The 25,857-nt window shown below is 52.6% G+C and overlaps 1 protein-coding gene across 5 annotated transcripts in view; it reads right to left on the bottom strand.

Moving 5' to 3' along the window:
* Positions 1–4,790: 4,790 nt before the first annotated feature.
* Positions 4,791–25,857, bottom strand: part of ASB2 (ankyrin repeat and SOCS box containing 2) — a 48,527-nt gene continuing 27,460 nt past the window's right edge. For all 5 annotated transcript variants that reach the window (XM_086363138.1, XM_086363142.1, XM_086363139.1 and 2 more), the window contains exons 5-10: positions 25,629–25,784; positions 23,053–23,298; positions 18,810–18,981; positions 11,784–12,348; positions 10,456–10,609; positions 4,791–5,477 (exon numbers count right to left, since the gene is read on the bottom strand). In XM_086363138.1, the coding sequence (XP_086219264.1) occupies positions 5,341–5,477; positions 10,456–10,609; positions 11,784–12,348; positions 18,810–18,981; positions 23,053–23,298; positions 25,629–25,784 (1,430 nt within the window). In that variant the 3' untranslated portion in view covers positions 4,791–5,340. The remainder of the gene's footprint in view (positions 5,478–10,455; positions 10,610–11,783; positions 12,349–18,809; positions 18,982–23,052; positions 23,299–25,628; positions 25,785–25,857) is intronic.

The raw sequence follows: 25,857 nt of genomic DNA, 5'->3' as shown, positions 1-25,857 counted from the left end.
CATTCTCGGGTTCATGAAGTTGATTAGTCCCCCGGCCTAGGAAATGCTGGCTATGCCCAGGTGGAGGGCTGCTTACAGAGGCTGGCAGGGGCGGGGGGTGGTGCCCAGAGTGGCCCAGAGGCCTCCGTGATGCCTGAAATGGGCCTGGGAGCCTGATAGCTCAACCTGAAGGAGGGTGGAGAGGATTCCTGGGAAAGGAATGCTCTGGTTCCCAATCTCAGCAAATAGAGGCCAGGGGAGGCCTGGAGCCCCAGAGGGCCCAAACTGCTCTGGAGAATAGGAGCTGGTACTGGGGTGTATGTGTGGAGGGTGGGGGATGAATCTGTCCTCCTGGTTCTGCCGTGGGATGTAGGGCTGGACCCTTCCTCTCCAGGCCTCCCTGCCCCACCTGTGGGATGAGGGGTGAGATGAGAACAGGACCCTCGGTGGCACCTCCCACCCCATCACAGCCTCAGAGCAGAGGCTGGGCCAAGGCAGTCATGTCCGACCCTGGTCAGAGGGGAATGTCAGGCCGAACAGGAACGGGGCCTCTTGTGGACAAAATAACTGGTTGTCTGACTGAGTTGTTTCAAAGTCATCACCATCACTGTCGTCACCGTCAACATCACCTCTAGCTAATTCAGATTCCTAGGTCTCCTGCCGCTGGCTCTCTTCCTGGGCCTGATGCAGCCCTTGGCACACACTAGGCGCCCGTCAATGGAAAGATGAGGGCCTCTGCCAGCGACCATGCACACGGAGGGGCACTGCTCGTGGGCAGCAGCCCTCGGTTGGCCCCGACAGCACCCAAACCAGCCAAGCCACTGGAGGCCTCCACCATCCTGCAGTGGGTGGCGTGGCTCCATGGCTGAGAGTGTGGGGGCTGCCACAGAGGCTGAGCGTCTCATTTCCTCAAAGCACAGTTCTCACGACTGGGATGGGGGCAGGGGGCCAGCCTGACGGGGGACTCCACACCCACATCGACAGCAGAATGTTGAACAGGTTACTCCCCATTCTGCGCCTCCGTTTCCTCCTCTGTAAAGTAGCTCATGCGTGCTGGATCTCTCAGTCCTGTCCGACCCTGGAGCGGCTTACCGTTTCCTTCTTCAGGGCATCTTCCCAACCCAGGGGTTGAACTTGCACCTCTTATGTCTCCTGCGTTGGCAGGTGGGTTCTTTACCACTAGTACCACCTTGGAAGCCCCTCCGTAAAGGAGGGACCAGATCAAAGATAGCAGTCAGATACACCCACCGCTTCTGCATCCAACGTGAGCCTCATAACTGGTCACAGATGCTCCCCTTTCAGGTCCAGATATGGCCTCAGAATCCTTCCTAACACAGGACTCAGAATTAGTGATTGCTAAGGGCCTGCAGGTTCCCCCTGAAGTGAGGCATCCCCAGGGATGGGGCAGCTTGCTCGCTGGGAAAGTTGGTAGGTTTCTGGTGTTTTATGTCCGATGGTCTCAGAGGATGGCAAAGCCGCGAGGCCACGTGACACAGGCAGGGTTGTTTTGCATGATCATCTGGTTCATGAGGTAAGGAGCCCTCGGCCAGGACCCTCACCTCAGGCTGCTCCACTCTTAGACAGGGTCCCTGGAGGAGGCAGGTCCCCTCTTTCCCGACTTGCACGTCATTACAAAGGTCCCTGCAGGACCCATTGTGATAAGGTTCAGTCCTTCCACACGGTACGGCAGGGTGTCAAAAGCTCTAATCCTGGCCCTGCCACCTAGTAGCTGTGTGACCTTGGGCAAGTTACTTGACCTCTCTGTGCCAGAATTTCTTCATGTGAAAAATGTGATCGAAAATTAAAAAAAAGGAAAATAGAGCCGCCACGTGGGTAGCTGTGGGGATGGTGAGAGCACCAGGCAGTCTAGCGTGGCACAAAGGATTGAAAAGCTGCACCCACCCAAAGTCACCTAGTCATCTGACTAAGTCTCTAGGTCCTTCCACGCCAGTATTTCAATGTTTATAGACTGGGCGGCCCACAGGAATGGGTTCTAGGGCCATCGAACCAGCCGACTCCTTCAGAGAAGGAGCCCCGCTCTGGGAGGCATGTTTCCTTGGGGTGCTGCTCCAGCGCACGGAGCTTGGGCCCCCACAGCCCCTCTGGGGTTCAGCCTTTCCCAGGGGGTATACCTGGTGGTTCTTCTTCAGTCACACGCTGGGAGCCTTGTCTGGAAGCAGAAACCTTTACCAAGGTGCCACCCAACAGAAGCACCCGACATCATAATTCCCCACGTGGAAGCAAGCTGGGGAAAAGACACACCTCGGAAATTCTCAGTATCAAAATAAACGGACAGCTGCCGCTGCAGAAGTAGCTGCTCCCCTAATCAAAACAGCACTGGGTCACATGTGCTTCTGCCCACGACATGGAGCCACTTTCAGGACTTGGACTGTTGGGTGAGGCTGTCTACACATCTCTGAGGCTGAAATCCTCCCAGGGGCTGGGTAAGCATGGGAGTGCGGGCTGCACAGTCCTCTTGACAGCAGATACGGTCAAAAAAGGAAACCCCTGGCACAGTCTGAGCACCGACCAATCAGGATTGACTCCGGAAGCAGTGGGATGTTAACCCTTTAGCTGCTGGGTTATGCAGAGGTGGTTGGGGGACTGGGAGGAGAACCTGCAAAAGCCATGCCTGGGTGAGGCAGTGGAGAGGAAGGACCCCGACCAGTGGCTGTGACTGACTGGTATGGACGGATAACAGTATTCTAAGAACCAAGGTGACTCCAGGGCCTCCCAGGCTAGAGATGGTGCCAATGCTGAATGCAGGCTTCCCTGGTGGCTCAGCTGGTAAAGAACCCACTAGCCAATGCAGGAGATGCAAGAGACTGCAGGTTTGATCCCTGGGTCGGGAAGATCCCCTGGAGAAGGAAATGGCAACCTGCTCCAGTATTTTTGCCTGGAGAACTCCATGGACAGAGGAGCCTGACAGGCTATATAGTTCATGGGGTCGCAAAGACTTGGACATGACTGAGCATGCATGCGTGTGCCTGCACAAACACACACACACACACAGTGCTGAATGCAGAGACTGAGCCCTCCCTCCCACCTCCTGCCATCTCCTCAAGCCTCACCTCCTCCAGGGGAGACCTCCCTGTGACCAGTGTCCCTATCCTGCCTGATATCCATGGCCCCTGTCTGTTAGGACCCCCTAGGACATAAGGTGACCCGAGAAGTGCTGGAGCCTGCCTGATGCCCAGCCCCATCCCAAACGCACCCAAGCATCTTTCTGTCCCATCCCATCCTAGACTGCCGCCATGCCCTCTGGCTCCTGGTCGGAGGAGGCATTATGCAGTCAGGATTTTCCCTACTATGCACCGAGCCCTCCTTGGCCACTTGCCCTGGACCCTAGGGTTGAACATCCCCAGTCTGGGAGGATGCAGGCTTCCTTCGGGATTTCTTCAGGATCTCTGCAGCAAGACAGCACGAGACTCTAGCCGAGCACTGCTGGGCTGGACCCCCTGGGATTTGCTGTGTGTACCCAGGCAAGTCCCTTCCCCTCTCTAGGCCTGTTTTCCCACCTGTACCAGGGAGGAGGGGGAAAGAAGCAGCCAGGTCCCCCAAACCCCTGGCTGGAAGGTGCTATTGGCAGACTCGGCCTCTTTAGGAAGGCACTGGGACTTACTGGTTCCATGGAAAGCCAAGAGGTAAGAGCCAGAAAGGCCACCAAGGGCCACAAGGCTGGGAACCCAAGGCCCCAGAGGTGCAAGCCCAGGTGAAGCCAGGCCTGGGACCAGTGCTCTTGCAACCCTCCCGGCTGCTCATCGAGCAAAGGCCATAAATAACCTTTGATCTCCATTAAGAATCCCAGGGGCGGTGGAGCCTGGTGGGCTGCCGTCTGTGGGGTTGCACAGAGTCGGACACGACTGAAGCAACTTAGCAGCCGCAGCAAGCCTCTCCTAGAGGAGGCCCGAGCAGGCTCTTCAGCAAGGTCACCTGCTCTGGTGTCACCTGAGTGGCTTTAGTCATGTGGGGGAAGACAGTGCCTATGAGCTACTGTGCGTGCTCACTCAGTCACATCTGATTCTTTGCGACCCCATGGGCAGGAGCCCACCAGGCTCCTCTGTCCACGGGATTCTCCAGGCAAGAACACTAGAGTGGGTTTCCATTTCCTTCTCCAGAATGACTGACTGTGACTTCCATGGAAAAACAAACAGGGTTTTGTAAGAGAGACTCAGACCTCGAGAAAGTGCCCTAAGTGCCAATCCTCAGTGCTCTCACCTGTAACACCCACAGCAGGCTGGCGGCTCCTGCCCGGCTACCCCCAAGGCATGGGAGGATGGGAGGATGCTGCAGAGGGCACAGGGCTGGCTTCCTGCCTCTCTAGTGTGGGGCCTTTGCGAGGGCTGACGACAGCCTCCCTCCGGCACCTGCTCACAGGAGCCAGTATTTAGACGGCTTTCCCCTCGTATCTCAGCCTTTGTCGCCAAATGGGTGAGTTAAGACGTGAAGACAGTGGCAGGGAACGTGTGCATAAGACAAGGCCAGGTGTTAGGAGACTTGTAGGCTCTGAGACCTTGTTTGTGATGAAGCTCCGGTTTCTTTGGCAACGGAACCAGGAGAGAGAAACCAACGTTGCCAGCTCCGATCACAGGGCAGCAAGCTGCCCCCTCTCCTCGGGCCGTCGGGTCTCTTCTGGTGAATGAAGGACACATGCTCTGGGGCCTTTCAGAAGTCCAAACCAAAGTGACACAATCAGGGCTCCACGTGCCCTGTCCCAGCCCCCGGTACCACTCTCACTCCCACCAAGAGCGGGGCTGAGGACCGCAAGGCCCTGGAGGGTGCTGGTGAAAGAGACTTCACTGGGCAGGGCGTCATCTGTGCAACATTTATTGTACCTAAGGAAGCCCTCTGGGCCCAAAGTCTCCCACCCTGCTCCCCTGGGCCACAGCTTAGGGGAGAGAACTCAGAGTCAAGTGGAGAGTTTCACAGAGCACAGGGGGAGGGGCACGGGGCAGCTCGGCAGGAGGTGGCCCAGCAAAGACAGAATCACCCCGGAAAGAAAGCTCTCCGGCCATAGCCTGGAGGTGGGGTCAGGGCTTTGCTGCCGGCCCCCTTGCCTTCCCCCGACCACCCCAAGTTCTACCCTGGTCCTGCCTCCTGGCCCCAGGAATGGAGCTTTCTGCCATTCCCAATGGCAGAGCAGGTCTGGGATCTCCTCATCCAAGTGAAAGCCAACACGGTTCTTCTCCTGCTCGACACAGCTGTCCTCTGCTCTGGGCAAAGCTCTGGCCCAGAGACATCTGAGAGCCCAGCGGCTCCCAGCCGCATCTGTCCCTGGGTCCCCTGGATTTGGGGACACCGCTGTCCTGAGACTCAGTGAAACCGTCTGAGGAGCCGCTGCTCCTCCCCCGCGTGCTCTGGTTACTGGGTGTTCTCGTATTTCAGGTATCTGATCAGCCTGCCTGGAAGCGGCAACGTGTCCAGGAGTTTGATGCGGTATTTCCCAATGGCCTTTCGAACTCGCAGCCGGCAAAGATGAGCCAGGGGTCTTGGAGGTTCTGGGAAAAGGACAGAAAGAGAGATGCTGATTGGTCACCTGCACCCAGCAGAGGGTTTGCATCCCTGACCCCTGGCTTGTAGGAAGCTCCTGACCCATGTGGCTGGCTAAGAGAGGAGATGCCCTGACTCCCCCATGCTCATGGTCCCTGCCACTGCAAAGGTGTCATCCTTCACTCATCTGCGCAGCCCAAGGAAGGAGGAGGGCAGGTTTGTTGTTGTTTAGTTGCTAAGTCATGTTCAACTCTTTTGTGACCCCATGGATGGTAGCCCACCAGGCTCCTCTGTCCATGGGATTTCCCAGGCGAGAATAATACTGGAGTGGGATGCCATTTCCTTCTCCAGGGGATCATCCTGACCCAGGGATTGCGCTCACATCTCCTGCATTGTCAGATGGACTCTTTACCACTGAGCCACCAGGGAAGCGCAAGGAGGGCAGGTAGCAAACCCATTTCACAGGTGAGGGCTTAGCAAGAATCATGCCTGGCACTGGAGCTTGTCCTGAGCTCCCTCCTCTACGTGTCAGCCCAGACTCCACCCTTCCTCAACAGCCTCAGCAAATACGACCTCCTAAGTGACCCCATGCATCCAGTTCAGCTCTGGGTTCTAGGAGGTGCAGAGAAGTCAGGATCAATGGGCAGGGACTGAGCAGGTCCCAGAATCCTACCAGGCCGCCTCTTCCAGGAGGGCCCCAGGGATACTTCATTAAATGGAGCTTTCTCAGCTAAGGGGTGGGGGGCGGAGACGGGGGGTAAGAACTGGTCCTGATGCATCTAGTAATGGGGTAATTAATTTCAGCTCCGGGAACAGGGTAGGCATTTGCTGAATCAAAGAATGCCAAATATTCATTCATTCAACACACACACGCTGACCCCTTCACTGCGCTTGGCCCTGTGCTTGGACAGAGATGCAGGGGTATCCACTCAGGAGCTTTGGGGAAAGCCTTCCATACCAAATGGTGCATCTGAGAAAGGTCTCGATGGGTGGGTAGGAATTTGCCAGGTGAGGGACGGAGGCAGGGCAGTCTAAGCAGGGGAAGCGGCAGTGCCAAGCCAAAGAGACTGCCCAGGGGAGACAGGAATGCAGAGGGTACGTGGGGAGGGTGGAGAGGCTAGGGCACCACAGTGTAGCCTCTCCAGCCGCCCCATCAGGGCATTTCTGACGCTTCCACTGACCTCTGATCTCAGGACAGAGCCTGCCCTGGGAAGCGCAGCCCCTTTCTCAGCAGAGCAAAGGCTGAGCTTGTGGGAAGGCAAAAGGCTGCTGGCGGGCAGAGGATACAGGGCCTCTAAGGCTGGCATTCTGGCTGGCTTTGGAGTCTCTGATATCAACAACATAGCATTAAATGAAAGTCAGTCAGTCAGTTCAGTCACTCAGCTGCATCCGTCTCTTTGTGACCCCATGGACTGCAGCATGCCAGGCTTCCCTGTCCCAGAGCTTGCTCAAACTCATGTCCATCGAGTCAGTGATGTCAGCCAACCATCTCATCCTCTGTTGAACCCTTCTCCTCCTGCCCTCAATCTTTCCCAGCATCAGGGTCTTTTACAATGAGTCAGTTCTTGGCATCAGGTGGCCAAAGTAGAGGAGTTTCAGCTTCAGCATCAGTTGTTCCAATGAACAGCCAGGACTGATCTCCTTTAGGATGAACTGGTTGGATCTCCTTGCAGTCCAAGGGACTCTCAAGAATCTTCTCCAACACCACAGTTCAAAAGCATCAATTCTTTGGCACTCAGATTTCTTTATAGTCCAAATCTCATATCCATACATGACTACTGGAAAAACCATAGCCTTGACTAAATGGACCTTTGTTGGCAAAGTAATATCTATGCCTTTTAATATCTTGTCCAGGCTGGTCATAGCTTTTCTTCCAAGGAGCAAATGTCTTTTAATTTCATGGCTACAGTTACCACTTGCAGTGATTTTAGAGCCCAATAAAATAGTCTCTCACTGTTTCCACTGTTTCTCCATCTATTTGCCAGGAAGTGATGGGACCACATGCCATGATCTTCATTTTCTGAATGTTGAGCTTTAAGCCAACTTTTTCACTCTCCTCTTTCACTTTCATCAAGAGGCTTTTGAGTTCCTCTTCACTTTCTGCCATAAGGGTGGTGTCATCTGCATATCTGAAGTTATTGATATTTCTCCCGGCAATCTTGATTCCAGCTTTTGCTTCTTCCAGCCTGGCATTTCGCATGATATAATCTGCATATAAGTTAAATAGACAGGGTGACAATATACAGCCTTGACGTACTCTTTTCCCTATTTGGAACCAGTCTGTTGTTCCATGTCCAGTTCTAACTGTTGCTTCTTGACCTCCATACAGATTTCTCAGGAGGCAGTTCAGGTCTCCTGGTATTCCCATCTCTTGAAGGATTTTCCACAGTTTGTTGTGATCTACATAGTCAAAGGCTTCGGCATAGTCAATAAAGCAGAAGTAGATGTTTTTCTGGAACGCTCTTGCTTTTTTGATGATCCAACAGATGTTGGCAATTTGATCTCTGGTTCCTCTGCCTTTTCTAAATCCAGCTTGAACATCTGGAAGTTCACTGTTTACATACTGTTGAAGCCTGACTTGGAGAATTTTGAGCTTTACTTTGCTAGTGTGTGAGATGAGTGCAATTGTGTGTTAGTTTGAACATTCTTTAGCATTGCCTTTCTTTGGGGTTGGAATGAAATCTGACCTTTTCCAGTCCTGTGGCCACTGCTGAGTTTTCCAAATTTGCCAGCATATTGAGTGTAGCATTTTCATAGCATCATCTTTAGAATTTGAAATAGCTCAACTGGAATTCCATCACCTCCGCTAGCTTTGGTCATAGTGATGCTTCCTAAAGGCCACTTGGCTTTACATTCCAGGATGTCTGGCTCTAGGTGAGTGATCACACAGTTGTGGTTATCTGGGTTGTGAAGATCTTTTTAGTACAGTTCTTCTGTGTATTCTTGTCACCTCTTAATATCTTCTGTTTCCGTTAGGGCCTTTTTTGTCCTTTATTGTCCTTTTCTGTCCTTTATCGAGCCCATCTTTGCATGAAATGTTCCCTTGGTATCTCTAATTTTCTTGAAGAGATATCTGGTCTTTCCCATTCTATTGTTTTCCTCTATTTCTTCGTATTGATCACTGAGGAAGGCTTTCTTATCTCTCCATGGTATTCTTTGGAACTCTGCATTCAGATGGATATATCTTTCCTTTTCTCATTTGCCTTTAGCTTGTCTTCTTTTCTCAGCTGTTTGTAAGGCCTCCTCAAACAACCATTTTGCCTTTCCGCATTTCTTTTTCTTGGGGATGGATGGTCTTGATCACTGCCTCCTGTACAATCTCATGAACATCCATCCATAGTTCTTCAGGCACTCTGTTTATCAGACCTAATCCCTTGAATCTATTTGTCATTTCTACTGTATAATCATAAGAGATTTGATTTAGGTCATACCTAAATGGTCTAGTGGTGTTCCCTACTTCGGAGTCTCTGATATCAACAACACAGCATTAAACGAAAAGAACTATTTGTTCTTCTTGTTAATAAATGTTTATAGCACAATAAAAGGTTCTGCAATTTTTTCTCCCAGGGACAGTTTAGCTGTTAATTACCCTTCCCAGGCAGGGCAGGTCCAGGAGAAAGTGAGGGGTGGGATTCTCAGCAAGAACTGCTCTACTCTCTAGTGGCCTCTAGTGGCCAGTTCCAGTGACAGCAACCATTTATGAATTCAAAGAATGTTTTATTGAGAATTTTGAGCTCCCAGCCAATAAGCAAATCAATACCCCCCTCCTTCCTGTGTCACCCCAGCATGGGTCTCTGTCTCCACGCCCCCTCCATCACCTTCCCAGTAACTTTATCAAGGGCCTCAACTCAAGTGCTCCCAGGCATTTGTGTAAATGGAAAATCCTACCAGAAAGTTTAGACTTAAAGGGGCCCAGGGATCAAAGAGAAACTCAGCAAGACTGGGCACTGGGCTGCGGGACACCTGGACAGGTAACGAGGCAGCATTCTCACCTGGAGACAACAGCAGCAGCAGTGGGATAAAAATAACTTCCTGTGAGTCAGCCTCTGTGCTGTGTGATCGACACACAGCTGGAGAGGTGCCCTTCAGACCCAGAGGAAGTCCTGGGGCAGTTGGTTCTCTTGGGGACAGGCATGTCCTCAGTATCAGCTGAAGCACCCAGTGCAACTGCCCCTGACGCCTCACCTGCCCAGGTGAGCGCCACAATTCCTGAGAGGGATTTCTGGCCTGACAGCCAGGCTGCCTCAACTACGCTGCACACAGCTATTGGAACATGGCCAAAGCCCACCTCACTGCGCCAGGCACATCTCACCTGCAAACACCCCAGGCTGGCAGAGCTGGAGGAGCCAGACATTGAGCACGTCCAGCTTGCTCTGTTTGGACAGGGGCCCTGAGGTCCAGAGGGGCGTCCTGCCCACGATCACCCAGCAAGCCCCTGGTTCCAGAGCTCTCGGGGCCTGCCTCCTAGACCAGTGCTGCTCTGGGGCTGCCCTGGGAGCATGTTGAAATGTACACGTTTAGGCCCCGCCCCAGACCTGCCACGTTAGACTCTGCATTTTAAATAAGATGCTCGGGTGCTTCATGTGCATTTTACAGTTTGAGATGCCAAGCCCATCACTTCCTCCTCCACCCACCACACGGCTTCCCAGTGGCCCACAAACCCGGACAACTTACTCTAAAGGTCCTGACACCTCTCAGGGAGCTGGGGTTTTTGTTTAACACACTCTTTAGTGAATCAAATCTGGATTTGAATCCCCGCTCTGCCACTAACTAGTGATGAGACATTTGCCCAAGTGACAATCTCTGTGAGGGTCGGTCTCCTCATTTACAAAACAAAGGATCACGGAGACACTGGATGTGACACACAGCTCAGAGCCTGGCATGAGAAGGTGCTCATCAAATGTCAGGAGCAGTCACAGGCCCTGAGTCCTGGGCCCAAGTCAGGCAGGGGCGTCTGCCAGCAGCAGCAGCAGTGACAGCCCATACCTGCTTTCTCCTTAATGACAGCCCAGTCCTCGAAGCTGTCAATATGCTCCTTCAGCCTCGAGCAGAGCTGCACGTTGCCCACGTAGTCCAAGAGGACATCGATGATGGGCCCTGCCCAGCGGCTCACTTCTGGGGCAGACAGGAACTCGCAGAACTGAAAGAGAACACACACCAGCGCTGAGATGCCCAGGATCAAGAGCACTGCCTCAGCAAGTCCATCCTACAGGCGGGAACCCACAGCCAGTGAGGGCAGGGGACATGTCCGAGCACAGACACCATGCATGCCCAGGGTAGAATCCAGCTCTCCAGATCCACACCTCTCTCTCATCAACACACCTCTGATGCCAAAAGTGGGAGGTGGGCAGCTTGGGCCCCCTAAGCCTCAACTTCCTTGTCTAGAAAATGGGTATATGACACTCACTTGAAGGGTTTTTTAATGAGAATTAAGGCAATATAAACATAAACTTCGTTGCACATAGAAGATGGCCCATAGCGATGCCATTAGCCATTGTTAATATCTCTAAGAGAAGAGTGTTTCTAACTTCCTTTTTAAAGATTTATCTTTTTTGCCTATGGAGGGTTTTTGTCGCTGCACACAGGCTTTCTCTAGTTGCAGCAAGCGGGGGCTACTCTTCATTGCAGTCTGCAGGCTTCTCACTGTGTTGGCTTCTCTTGTTGCACAGGCTTCCATAGTTGCGACTCACAGGCTTAGTTGCTCGGTGGTATGTGAGATCTTCTGGGACGGGGGATGGAACCAGTGTCCCTTGCAGTGTAAGGTGGATTCTTAACCACTGGACCACTAGGGAAGCGCCTCTAACTTCCTGTTCATTGGACTTTGACTTATTAAGTCACACCATGGGCAGGTCTTGCCTCTGGGGTCACTGACTTTCTGCAGCTCACCTGCTCTTCTAGTAGGCCTGTTCTCACCTCTACCCGGATCTTGGTCCATCACCATGATATTCCAGGTGTAGGTTTGCTGGGGGTGGTGAACCCCTCAGTTTTGCAGGGTTCCCCACCAATCGCCTGCCGAACTGTTCCCTCCCCTAATACAGGGGACCGAAATGCTCCTGTGAACCGCTAAGTCCTGCTGCCTCTAAAGCATGTTAACCATTGAGTTTCCACTGCCTCCAATGGGTGCTAAACGCCAGCTGACACGCCCTCCAAAGTGCACTAACCGTTAGCCCACACTGCCTCCAAATCCTGTTCACCACCGTCTCCAGCTGCCTCCCAAGTGCAGTCCACCCTGCCGAGGGTCCGCCCTGCTTCCAGCCCCCCCAGCCTCGGGAGCCCGCTGGTCCTGGCCGCAGTCCCCGCGGCGCGCCCCCTACCTGGACCGCGCTGGGCGCCTTGTCCGAGGCGGGCGCATCATTGAACCTGTTGGAGGGCGGCGGGGCGGGCGGGTGCGGGCCGTTGCCGTACAGACACGAGAAGCAGGGCTCGCCGTTGCAGCCGAGGTCCATGAGGAACTTGAGCAGCGACAAGCACTTCATGGCGAACATGATGGTGGCGGGGAAGGCGGTGGGGTGCGTGGCGATGTAGGCGTCGATGTTGGCGCCGTGGTCCAGCAGCAGCTGCATGGTGCGCAGGCAGCCGTGTCGGATAGCCACGAGCAGGGGGTTGATGACGTCGCGGTTAGGGTCGGCTCCGGCGAGCAGCAGCAGCTCGGTGGCGTACACGTTGTTGTTGACCACCGCGAAGTAGAGCGCCGAGCTGCGGCGGTCCTCGTAGAGGCGCGCGCGCTCGGGCGCCAGCGGCGCGTTCACGTCGAAGCGCGCGCCCAGCAGGGCCTCGAGCACCTCGTCGTTGTTGCGCTCGGCCGCCAGGTGCAGCGGGCTGATGCCGCTACGGCGCACGCGCGTGCGGCTGGTCACAGGCAGCAGCATCTGCACGATCCTGCGGGCGAGGCGGGCACGCGCGGGTCACGGCACCGGACCCGCCGGCAGGGGGAGCGGAGGGGTCCAGGCTCGACCGCTCGCAACCACTGCGTGGGAGCGGCAGGGCCCACCAGCAGGGGGCGCCGTGGAGACGGCCAGTCTCCACAATTACCACTGGAGGGAGAGGGGGGTCCACTTTACAGACAGGGAAACTGAGGCTCAGAGAGCTTCCACCACGTTCTCAAAACCTCAGAGCCGGTAACGAGTGGAGCTGGGCTTCAAACCCAGAACCCCTAAAGTTAGTGTGAAGTGAAAGTCACTCAGTCGTGTCTGACTTTTTGTGACCCCATGGACTATACAGTCCATGGAATTCTCCCGGCCAGAATACTGGAGTGTGCACCCATACCCTTCTCCAGGGGATCTTCCCAACCCAGGGATCGAACCCAGATCTCCCACATTGCAAGCGGATTCTTTAGAAGCTGAGCCACAAGCCTCCAAAGTCTGAGCCCTTTAAAAAAGTCTCAGCCACACCGGAGGGCAATTTCAAGAATCTCTTGCTGACTTCTTTCAGGCTAAGGGGTATTGCCCACTCCCAGCTCAGTTTTCTAGAGGAATTGACTGGAAGGCCCCCAGACCTAGAGTGGGAAAACATGAAGTTGTGCAGACCCTGCCCTGCCTAGGTCGGTGGGGGCTTGGGGGGGCGGGGACAGCCCTATCCAAGGGCTCACTATGTGCCAGGACACGGTCCAAAGGCTTCACACGCATTATTTGGTTTAATCTCCACAACAACCCGTAAAGTGTGTCTGGTCATGCACATTTGTTTCAGATGAGAAAATCCGTGCTCAGTGATGTTAGGGGACTTGCCCAGGCCATATGTTGGGAGACACAAACGGGGACTTGTCCCCTCCTCTGACTCCAGGGCTGAGCTATCCTGCGTCTCTGTTTTGCTGCCCCGAGGACTTGGTGGAGCTGCCAGGTCCTGGGGGACAAGAGGGGACAAACGTGTCTGTCCCAACCACTTCTGCCCCAGGCCCCGGTCAGCCCTCAGTGACCATGAGGTCACCTCCCCTGTCCTGTAGATCTCAATGCCTCTTCCCCTGAAGGCTGATTCTAGCCTCTCCCAGGCTCGCTGCTCTGCCTGTGGCCTGGAGTGGGCTGATCAGCTGTGGCTGAGGCTGGAGATTCCTGCCAGTCCTGACTGTGGTCTCTCCTGCTGAATCAGGTGGTGTTCTCGGCAGTTAACCTACAGTAATCTATTATAATATATCCTCCCAACAGCCCTATGAGGTGTGTACTAGGATTAATCTCACTTACAGATGAGGAAACAGAAACCCAGAAACCCAGTGACTTGCCCTGGGACACACAGCCAGTAGAAGGTGATGGAGGCAGGTAGTCTGATTCCCCCTAGAGTAGCTGTCTCCAGCTTTTTCGGCATCAGGGACTAGCTTCACAGAACACAATTTTTCCATGGACTGGGGATGGGGGGGATGGTTTCCAGATGATTCAAGCGCATTCTATTTCTTGTGCACTTTATTTCTACTGTTATTGCATCAGCCCCACCTCAGATCATCAGGCAGTAGATCCCGGAGGTTGGGGCCCCTTGTCCTGGAGTGAGCCACACTCTTAGCCACTCCCCTACTTCCTGTGTAGCTAGCGGTCAGGTGACAGCTGCTATGTCACAGGGTTTTGAGCTCCTTACAATGCATTAACTTGCCTGACCCACTGTACCTTCACTGTGGCCCAGTGGGGCTGCCCAACTGGGTCTGTGGGCTTCTTTATAACAGAGGGGGCTCAGAGAGAGGAAGCGACTGATCAAAGGCCATAAAGCCGTTCTGGGGCTTGACCCCAGGACTCCTGACCTCTTGTATTTGCTCTCTTTCCTAAACCCCTGATGCCTGCCAAGCTCTTGCCACTGACATGATTCCAGACCCTAATTTCCCCAACCCCTGCTGACCGGTGACCTCGGGTGGGCTTCAAGGAGGTGACCACGGCAGGGCAAGCAGGTGCACCAAGCCTGTTTCCAAGCCTCCCTCACTCTGGGCACTTGGGTTCCGTGGGCCTCTGGCTTCCTGGAAATCTGATGCCAGGGATCTCCCGTTAGGATCTCGGTGGAAAGTATTATTTTGGTTAGTGACGCTGTGTTTGCTTAAAATCTGCCTCTCAAACCTCAAAAGGAAATTCACACACCCAGGGGGGCTAATTGCCTCCTAATTTCTATTTGTGCAGGCTCAGGAGGCCTGACCTTGCTCTGTAGAGGTGCTGGTCAAAGGCAGGGCCGGGGCCTCACCCTGGACCGCAGCCATCGCTGACAAATGCTCTGTAACAGCCGTAACGTGCCCAACCACGGGAAAAACAGCGAGGGGGACTGCCCAGGGCCGCTGGCCAGATGGGCTGAGATCTGGCAGGTCACAGTGGTCCCCTGTCGAACCAAGGCAAAGTGGCAGAAATGTGGGAACGTGACTGGAGGCAGCCTAGGTCCCAGAAGCATCGTCTTAATAACAGTGAAATCATCTAATTGTTGTACACTTCTGTAGGACATGGCCAAGCTGAGAGTCAGTGTGTCATGCTGTGTGGGGCCTGGACATCAATGTGTCCAGCCTCCCATTTTACAGAGGGTGAAACTGAGACCTGAATGTGGGGCGGGGGGCGGGGAGGAGAGAGTGAGGTTGGCCTGGAGGTGGATGGCAAAGCCCAGGCAGAACGAAGGTGTTGGTGGCCGGACTGCATGTCATCATTCCTCTCCCCCAGCCCAGTTGGTGGGAAGAAGGCAGGAGAATGAGGGCTGGATCTAATAAGACAGGCTGGGACCTTCCCACTTCTCCTACAGCAGGTCCTGAGACCACAGGAGCTCGAAATGCAACTTAAGTAGAGAGCAAAGGTGCCCATTGCCTGGTATAAGTTTTGGTGTCTGGGAGGCCCAGTGTCCCATCCGTCTCTTCTTCTTTCCCCAGCACGGAGGCTGCACCCACCAGCTCAGCCTCCTGGGTCACCAGGTCATGGTGGTGTGACCTTTGCCAGCATTCAGTGTAAATTTGACCATGGACTTGAGTTTCACAAGGGAACCAGCTGTTCACAAATGGCTCCGCTCCCAGTAACGCTGGGCAGCCGTGTTTCAACCCAGCTGTGTGTGTGTGTGTGTGTGTGTGTTGGGGGCATTATCTCTCCTCTGAGGCTGTGTGGAGCCAGAAAAGACTCCACAGAGGAGAGTCTGCCTGCGGGTGTCCCCAAGGGCATAGTGGAACTTCTGCCCATGAGGGGTCCCTATGGGGGAAAGTCTGCAGCTTTTCTCCTGGGAGCTAGAGCAGGGAAGCAGTTTTCTCAGAAAGAGTTTTAAGGGTCTTGCAAAGGTAATATTAATTAGAAGTAAAAGAGAAAGTATATTTTAAAATGAGGAGGCCAGAAGTAAAGTCCAAAGGCAAGTCTGTGTTATATGTCAGCCACAAAATTGAGTCTAAGATACTGGTTCTCTCCTGGGATGCCTCATAAACTCATCTGCAGCCCCAGCCCCAATCCAGATTGCTTTCAGCGAGATCTCTGAGGCTGGGGCCCAAGCCTTGGGGCTTTAAGAGTTCGCCAGGGTCCCAGTGTGTAGCCAAGGTTGAGAACCAGTGGTTGCAGTGCTATTCTAAATTCAGTTTAAAGGAACCTTGGGCCATCTGCTCTTGTCTAATACCAACAGTTTCTTGATAAATCTATCTTTGGTGCTAGCTTCCCTGGTGGCTCAGATGGTAAAGAGTCTGCCTGCAGTGTGGGAGGCCCGGATTCGATCCCTGGGTTGGGAAGATCCCCTGGAGAAGGAAATGGCAAGCCACTTCAGTATTTTCACCTGGAAAATCCCATGGACAGAGGAACCCACGAGGCCGGACACAACTGAGTGACTTCACTTTCTTTCAGTTGGTGCTGAGTTTTAATCTCAAAAGTTGCATTTGCTAAACTGGAAATGAAAACTAAGAAAAAGGTATAACTTGGAGGTGCCTAAGACTTTGGGGTCTTGGTGGCTTCTTTCTCAGCCACACCTAAATGTCACGCTCTGCAGTAAATGTGTTGAATTCACCATCTGGCGAACACGGACTCCAGCTGCTGGAGCCACTTTCCATGCCATGGACAGGCAGGGTGTCCTGGCATGCAGCTGAGTGTGGAAAGCCTAGAGAATGTCACAGCAGATCCCCAGCACATAGGCATGCGCAGTGCTCCTTCAAACTTTCCACCAGCTGAGGCCAGACTGCTGGCACCTGGGCCCGCCTGAAGGCATTGGGTGTGATTGAATGATTACAAGTGACAGTCCCTGCTCTGCCACTCTCTGGCATGCCACTTCCCATCGCTGACCTCTGGTCCCTCCTCTGCAAAATCATTGCAGAGGATTGGATTACATCAGTGTTCCTCCTGAAGGTCTGATTGGGCTGTATCTGGTTGGCTGGGAGCTTTTCAAAGATAAAGGCATGGGCTCCTTCTCTCCTGGAGATTCCGGTTTTGTGTGTCTGGGAGGCGTCATTTAAAAAACAGCCTAGAGTGACCGTGCTGTACAGGCAGGTTTGGAGAGCCAGTGGACCAGGAGATTTTGAGGGTCAACCCTTCTCTCTCTTTCCCTCTGGATCTTTCTAGAGTCAGACTAAGATAAGCCATGTTTGTTGACTGCTGCTGGATCTTTTTGCAACTGGAGCGCGAGATGCTATCTTGCCCATTACCTCTGCCTTACTTGAGTTGCTTTTGTCCTTCCACTGGCTTCACGGAAAAATGATGGAATTTACCCTTCCTACATGAGAGAGAACACAGACCCAGCAAGCACCTACTGTGTGCTGCACTCTGCTGGGCGCTTTATTTCTACTCTATACACACATGCATCCATTTCACTAGTCCCCACAGTAGCCCCGCCAGGCAGTACAACTACTTCGTATTTTACAGAGGGAATTGAGGCTCAGAAAGGTTAAATAACTTCCCTAAGGCCTCAGTAGGAATTAAAACCCACATCTGTCTGCCTCATAGCCTGCTACGTGGCCCGGAGAAGGCAAGGTCTCCTGTGTGCACGGATGGGGCGGGGAGGCATCCTTGGCTGGTCATTTGTGTGGGTCCCTGCGGAGCAGGGCCTGGAGCCCTGAGGGTCAGCTCTGTCTCCTGTGTCTCCATTCCATTCCCCAGGGTGTCATTCTCACCCCCATCTCCCTAAGCGAAGACCACCCACATGCATGTAGCATGCACAATCTTCTCCCTGTTGGGGACAGGGCTGCATTTCCTGAAGTGTGTCATCTGGGGTACAGGAGATGGGATTATAGGTGAGAAGGTTTTTTATTATTATTATTACTAATTGTAAATTGGCAATTTGAACAATTTAATCATGTGATAAATGTTTCCTTTTGAAAATAAATTCATTTAAAATAAATATGTCTTTAAGGGACCATACGAAGAAGTGAGGGTATAGACATCTAAAAGCAGGAAGAAAGTCTGTGAATGCTCAGTTTAGGGAACACTGGTCAAGTGGAAATTACTGGGCCCATGCATCCTTCATGGTCAGCTGGAGTTCCACCCCCTGGGCAAGGCTCTTCTGACCCTCCAGCTAGTGGTGGTACTGGTGGAAGTTTAACAGCTTGCTCTTTGGGGGAAGGAGGGGGCTCTGATTGCTAACAATCACCAGTTTCCATGAAGTAAATACTCTCACCAAGGCCGATTTCAGACTACCAAGGTGATCAGTCAGCTCACAGCAGTTGCACAAGCCAGGTCTAGCACACCTCTGCTTCCAGCCCATGCTCGTCTCGAGGACCCCCATGCAACTCAGTCCTGCGTGCCTTTTCATTTTCATGAGCGTGTTTCTGTGTGTGTGTGTGCGCGCATGCATCTTCCCTCCCACCAGACTGCTCCCTGAGAGCTTTGGCTTCCTTCATCTCTTTCAAAGTACCTAACACATAATAAATGCTCAACAAAAACTAGCTAGTACCCATGGTGCTATTTGTATTATTGTAGATGTTCCCTGCATCCTTGCTTACTGCCTAAGAGGTTATTTTTGCATCCCCAACAGAAATATCCCCTATCTGGCTTCCTGTGTGGAATCTGGTAGACATAAGGTTCCGAACAAGTGAGCTCCTGTCATTTACAAGCTGAGTGATCTTGGGCAAGTCACTCAACCTCCCTGTGTCTTAGCTTCCTCATTTTGAAAAAAAAAAAAAAAATGAAGGTAATCATATCTACCTCAGTATATCTGTTAATGGAATTATGAAAAGTAGAGTTGTTAAAAGGATTAAATATGTTTATAATGTGAAGTGCTGCTAAGTGCCACATAGGAGTTTGCTGTTGTTATTGTTGTTGCCGTTGTTATAAGCGTTCACTCTAGCTTGCTAACTGCTCGGTGGTGTTCCACTTTTCCACCTAAACCGTGCCCTGGGCCCTGAACTCTCCGGCCCTCCCTACCCCGCAGTGGGCAGGGCATTCGGAGGAATGGGTGGGGAAGTGGGAGGAGCCGCGGGGTCTGGGGGCGGGGCCTGGGCTGACCTGTAGTTACCCTTCTTGGAGGCGATGTGCAGCGGGAGCATGCCGTCCTTGTTGGTCTTGTTGGCGTCCGCACCCTGTGACAGCAGGAACTCCACCACCTCCTCGTGCCCGTTCTTGCAGGCCTCATAGAGGGCGGACGCGCTGTCGCTGGCCTGTGTGTTGATGTCAGCGCCTGGAGAAGGAAAGGCGGATTGGTGAGTGATCAGACCAGTCACTGTCGTTGATGTAACGCCCACCTCGGGCTGGGCGCTGCTGCCGTAACCACCCTGACACATTGAATCACCCGGAGGACCCCCAGCTCCTTTCTGCTACACTGAGACCCCGGGCCGCCAGCCTGAACTGCCATAGTGATGCTGGGATTTCCAACCACTTGCTCTATGCTGGGCCCTCCCTGGTGGCTCATGTGGTAAAGAATTTGCTTGCAATTCAGGAGACCTGAGTTTGATCCCTGGGTCGGGAAGATCCCCTGGAGAAGGGAATGGCAACCCACTCCAGTATTCTTGCCTGGAGAATTCCATGGATAGAGGAGCCTGGCGTGCAATGGTCTATAGTGCTGCAAAGAGTCAGACACAACTGAGCAACTAAGACACACAGGGAGCTGTACATGTGCTATCTCTTTGAGTCCACAACATTTGCTAACCCCATGCCATCAGTAACAACTTTATCTCCATGTTACAGACAAGAACACTGAAGCACGTGTGTGTGTGTGTGCTAAATCGCTTCAGTCAAGTCCAACTCTTGGCGACCCTATGGACTATAGCCTGCCTGGCTCCTCTGTCTACGGGATTCTCCAAGCAAGAATACTGGGGTGGCTTGCCATGCCCTCCTTCAGGGGATCTTCCTGATCCAGTGATCGAACCCGCATCTCTTATGTCTCTTGCAGTGAAGCACAGAGAACCTCTGCAATGGGCCCCAGATCCTGCAGCTCATAAGGGAAGAGCCAAAGAATGATCCAGAGGGTCTGATGGCAGAAGCCCTGGCAGATGTTCTGATGGCAGAGACAATGCTCCTAACGCTTGTTCCACCTAGAATGATCCAGATCCTGCCCTGAGGAAGGCCCTCACAGTTCTAGGTGGGCACAGAGCCTCCTCATAAAGAAAAAAACCCAATAACTTTATTAATTAGGACTTATATGCTCTTTTCTGCCTGGTGGCTAAGATGGTAAAGAATCCGCCTGCAATGTGGGAGACCCCGGTTCAGTTCCTGGGTGGGGAAGATCCCCTGGAGGAGGGCATGGAAATCCACCCCAGTATTCTTGCCTGAAGACTCCCATGGATAGAGGAACCTGGTGGGCTACAGTCCATAGGGTCCCAAAGAGCTGGAGACTAGTGCAGTGACTGATCATGCATGCAGCATGCCTTCCATTTCAAGGATTAAGAGAAGAATTTATTAACAGCCATAGCTTCTTGTCTCCTCTGAAAGAAACACTACGCCGTGCTGCCAGGAGGAGGCATCAGTCTGGCGATGGTCTCCCTTCAGCCCAATCTCCTACATCTGCTCCATCTCCTGGTGGTGATGGAGAGAGAAGGCAGGGGTTTCTCTGCAGAAAGAAGTGCAGCCTGTTCCCCAACCCCTATTCTGATAGGAAATGGAAATGAGATAGCAGTGAAACATCAGCAAGGGCTGAAATCAGAAGTATCTGTTAAACCACAGATCCTTTCTGGGCAGTCAGCTTATCACAAGCTCTCTGATAAATTTAATATTTGATGACTGGTTTCCGGTCTAGTGGAAATATCACAGGTTTTCATGACAGGCAGAGGCTGAAGTTTCTGTTCCACGTTTTACAAGCTCCATAGCCTCAAACACCTTTGGAAGCCTCAGTTTTCTTCTCTGTTGACTGAGAAAAATAGTACCTAGCAACCAGGGTTACTGTGAGGTTATCTAAGTAAGATAATGGAATTAAATATCTGCTATAGACAAAAACACGTATGTCCCCCCAAGAATCACATGGACCCTAATCCTCAGTGTGATGGTGTTAGGAGGTAGAGCCTTTGGGAGGTGATTAGGTTTTGTGGGTGGAGCCCTCATGAATGGGATTAGTGCCCTAATAGAAAAGACCCCAGAGAGCTCCCTTGCCCCTTCCACCATGTGAGGACACAAGAAGATGGATGTCTAGGAGGTAGGAACAGGCTCTCATGGGACGCTGAGACCACTGGCACCTTGATCTTGGACTTCCCAGCCTCCAAAACTGTGAGAAATAAACCTCTGTTGTCTATAAGCCATCCAATCTGTTTTATACTGTGATAGCCACCTGAGTGGACTAAGACAACCTCTCCACCCGAGCCTGACACAGAGAGGGTGCTCAGCAAACATGAGTTCCCCAAGACTAAGGGCTGGGAGGCAGGCACTGCTCCTGCCTCCACCCGAGGGAGAATTGGCAAGTGGCTCCAACACCCCTGAGCTCTGGAAGACTTGCTCCCTGAAAGCCTGGACTTCCGCCAGCAAAGCCGCCCGCTCACACAAGAAAAATATTTGGATTTGCAAATGGACTCAGCCCGCAACGGGAACAGACTCTGACTCAGGGAGTCAGCAGGAGAGCTGGGCAGATGTTCAGTGCTAGCCTGTTCCTCTCACCCGCTGAGCACTTGGCCCTTTGTCCAGCCTCCTTGCCTGGCTCCCAGGACCCTGCCTGTGCTCTTTGGCCTCTGGCTGGTCAGTGCAGATTTGTCCCCAGTGGCAAGGATGTGCCCTCGATCTGTTTTCCCAACAGCTTGGGCACGTGCTGAGTAAATGGATGCTTATTCAGGCCAAGTCCCAGGATGGAAATTCTCGAGCCCTGGGGTGGGGTGGTGGAGTGCAAAGAGCATGCAGTTTGGGGTCAGATGATGGCAGTCAGAATCCAGGCTCCGATTGTGACCAATCATTTAATCTCTCCGAGCCTCAGTCTCCTCCACTCCCTGCCCCCTAGGCTACAGAGAAACCACCCCCCCCCCCCCGGGCCTATTCTGCATTCATGCTTAGTGCAGGGCCTGTCACACAGCAGGTCCTCGAAAGCTTATTCCAGCTCAGCCCCCAGGTCTGGCTTGCTTCTGGTGTCTGTTTCTCTAGTGGAAAGGTCACTTCCATGGGAGTGAGAAGAGAAATCAAAAGAGTTCTTGGGGAAAATCAGAATATTATGATCTTTTTAACCAAAAGAACGTCTGCCATTGTCTCAGAGTCTTCTGTTACTGGGACATAATAATCTGGGCAATATTATTTTATTTTATCCCATTAAATGAACAAAGATTTTTAAGAGGCAAAGAGTACAAAGACCAGGGTCTAAATCCCAGTTCTGCTACTAATCTGTTGTGTGACCTTGGACAAATCACTTTCCCATGCTGGCCCTTGGTTTCATCACCTATAAAATGAGTTGTTCTTTAGTTCCGAAGTTGTGTCTGACTCTTTTGTGACCCCATAGACTGTAGCCTCCTAGGTTCCTCTGTCCATGGGGTTTTCAAGCAAGAATACTGGAGTGGGTTGTCATTTCCCTCTCCATAAAAAGTGAAGAGGTGACCTAAATGTTGTCTGAAGTTCCTTCTGGCCCTGAAGGGTGATGTGATGGAAAGAGAAGTTGTTGGGGTGTTGGGAGGCTAAGAGTCTGGCTAGTCTATAAGTAATTTGCTGCGTGACTATAGATAGATAAGTTGCTTCCTCTTTCTGGGCCTCAGATTCCTCATTTGTAAAATGAGGATGTTGGACTAGGTGAGAGAAGGCTAACAGGGGGCAGGTGTACCACACCCCTCCAAGTGTGTTCCTAATTGCAGGCATTGCTGGTGGATCTCAACTTGTTTCCAGCTGAGCCTAGGCACAACCTCAGAATCCTTCTTAACACAGCACTCCTGGAAGATGCTGTCACTCAATCAGAGTATGTCCATGCTGCTGCTGCTGCTGAGTCGCTTCAGTCGTGTCTGACTCTGTGCGACCTCAGAGACGGCAGCCCACCAGGATCCCCCGTCCCTGGGATTCTCCAGGCAAGAACACTGGAATGGGTTGACATTTCCTTCTCCAATGCGTGAAAGTGATGAAAGTGAAAAGTGAAGTCGCTCAGTCATATCCGACTTTTAGCGACCCCATGGACTGCAGCCTACCAGGCTCCTCCGTCCATGGGATTTGCCAGGCAAGAGTACTGGAGTGGGGTGCCATTGCCTTCTCCGGAGTATATCCATAGGTGGCACTTAAACTTGCTTTCCCTTAGACTTAACCTGAGGTCCTTCCCAGCTGTGCCCCTTGGGTATTCCATGACCCAGGGACCCTTACTACTCACCGTATTTGGCCAGGAATCTCAGTGCCTCCAGCTGCCCACTCTGGGCGGCCACGAACAAGGGGGTGATGCCATAGGCATTCTTGGCTTCCACCTTGGCACCTCCGCTCACCAGGATCTCCATGACCTCCAGGTCATTGCGAGCAACAGACTCGTGCAGAGCCGTCCAGCCTCGGTTACAGCGGTGGTTGGTGTCCGCCTTGTACTGCACCAGAATCCTCACCGCCTCCACGTTCTTGCGCTCACAGGCTGTGCCCAGCAAGAAGCAAGATGGTCAGCGGGGCCCCTGGCAGGACCTGGGCAGCCACGCCTTCATTCATTCATTTGTCCATCCAACCATTCGTTCATCAGCCAGAAGTGAATTCCCGCAACAAATATCTGCTGAGTCTGCACTAAGGTCCAGTCACTTCACTAAACCTAGGATATACAACTATAGTAATAGTAACAATCAGCAATAATATCCTGATGTGTGTGTAGCACTGGTTATGCACCTGCACTCTATTCTAAGCACTTCACGTGATTAATTTAGTTCTCCCAACTACCCTTAAAGGATGCTGTGTTGTCCCTTTTCACAGAGGAGGACAGTGAGGCACAGAGAAGTTAAGTGACCTGCCCAGGGTCACACAGTAAGTGCAGAACTGGGATTCGAATCCAGGTAGTCAGGTCTGGAGTCTCTGTCTCCTGGAAGGTTCCAGAATGCCCCTAACTCATCTCCCTTTCCAGTGTTACCTGCTTCAGTCCTCCATGAGGCCAGAAGAAGAGGAGGGCAGTCTCATATTCCTGCTCAAAGCACTTGCTCAGAGGCTACTCATTTAAAATTTGTCTTCTGAGTGCAGCTCATCAAGTATTTCTCAACCTGCTCAAACCTCCCTTTTAAGCCTTATCTGGCTCTAGACTCTAAATGTAGCCTTAGTGCTGGCAGAGCTGTTCCAAGGGAGACTGAGAACTTGTCCAAATTAACCTCCCCTGGAAACTTCCTCAGTTAGGGAGGTGGGGAGAAGGAAGAGGGGCTTTCTATGTGGCTCAGTGATAAAGAATCTGCCCGCAAATGCAGGAGACACAGGTTCGATCCCTGGGTTGGGAAGATTCCCTGAAGTAGGGAATGGCAACCCACTCCAGTATTCTTGCCTGGGAAATCCCATGGGCAGAGGAGCCTGGTGGGTTACAGTCCATGGGGTGGCAAAGAATCAGACATGATTGAGAGACTGAACACGCATGCACAGAAAGGAAGAGGGGCTGCCTGTGTAGTGTTTCAAATAGGACCCCAAGCAAAGCTCACGGCTTCTCTAAGCCTTGGGCTCTTTCACCTGTAAAGCACAGGTAACGAAACCTTCCCGAGAGGAAGCTGTGGGATAATGGAGTGGGGCAAGGTACGAAGGCTCTAGGGTGGAGCTCATGCAGGATCAGGGTTCAGGCTTCAGCTGTGAGTCACTCAGCATCCTGGGAGCTCTTTCTGGGACAGCTGGGGCTCTGGGTGATGGCTCCGGTGCCTGGGGGACATGAGTTCTAGGGAAGACACCTCCACCGCAGGTCTGCAGTGGACCCAGTTCCTGCTGCTGATGGGATATTCCAGGTTTTAGAGACCAGACATGTGGAAAATTGGGAATTTCTGTCGTTTTTCAAAGTGTAGAGGTCCTGTCCTTTTTGCAAGACCCAAAACTGATTGTTTACATGCGTAAACCCCGTAGACGGCAGCCCACCAGGCTCTCCTGTCCCTGGGATTCTCCAGGCAAGAACACTGGAGTGGGTTGAACTAGACACTGGAGAGTGGAGTAGTTCAGAGCGTGATGCTGGCATCCAGCCCTCAGGGTTAGATCCCAGGTCTGCCCTTCCTGGCCGTGTGATCCTGGGTGCCTCCTGTCTGCTCTCTATGCCTTAAGGCCTCATCTGTAAACTGGGGAAGCTAGCAGTGCTTACTTCTTATGTGGATGGATGTGAGGGTTAGAAAAAAGAACAGAGCCTGGTGTATAGTAAACACTTGATAATTGCCAGCTGTTATGATTATTCGGATTTTGACTCTGGGCACTGCTAGGGTAGCCGGTGACTGTCCTTGGATGACATATTGAGTAAGTTGGAGGTTTTCATTTTCTCAAAAATCCTAGAGCAACAAATTCCCTCTCATGCCTCTTCACTTTTGCCTATGCTGTTTCCCTTGTTCATCCAGCCGGTGAATCCCTCCTGTTCAGGCTCAGCTCTGGGACCCCCTTCTGTGGGGGTGCCCTCTCCCACATCCTGGTCCTTCCTCCATGCTCCCTTGTGTCAAGCTCTTCGGTGCCAGTAGCTGACTGAGAATCAATGTATATCGTCTTTGAATCAATGTCTATCGGACTGGACGGGCATGGACCATATCTTTTCATCTCTGAGTCTTCAGTGTGCCAGGCCCGTGGGAGAACTTGGGAAATACTGCCTGAATACATGCACGACTGAGTGGTTCAGTTATGTAAGTTATACACCTGAATGAGGCTGCACCATCACAGTAGACCCCGGTGGGGAGGGTTGTACACCTTGCAAGCAAATCCTCCTGATAGCCACTCAGTCTCTGGACCTTTCCTGGGGGAAGCCCATACCCCTAGGCTCACCTTTGTAGAGCGGTGTCTCTCGGGACTTGTTGGAGATGTCGGGCTCGGCGCCAGCCTGGAGCAGGAATTGGAGGCAGTCCACGTGTCCCCTGCATGTCGCCAGGTAAAGGGCCGTTTCCTCCTGCAGGGTGCGCTGGTCGATGACTGCCGGGTATGCTGTGCAGGACAGACCAGGAAATTCATGAAGGAGGAAGATACCCATCTCTCCCTCCAACACAGAGTTGGCCCG

Source organism: Bos grunniens, chromosome 21 (genome assembly GCF_055505025.1).
Source record: "Bos grunniens cultivar Pamir isolate PY7600 chromosome 21, Bosgru_T2T1.0, whole genome shotgun sequence".
In the NCBI taxonomy this organism is placed as follows: domain Eukaryota; kingdom Metazoa; phylum Chordata; class Mammalia; order Artiodactyla; family Bovidae; genus Bos; species Bos grunniens.
Note: the sequence above shows the minus strand (reverse complement) of the source record. Positions and strands in the feature narration are given on the sequence as shown.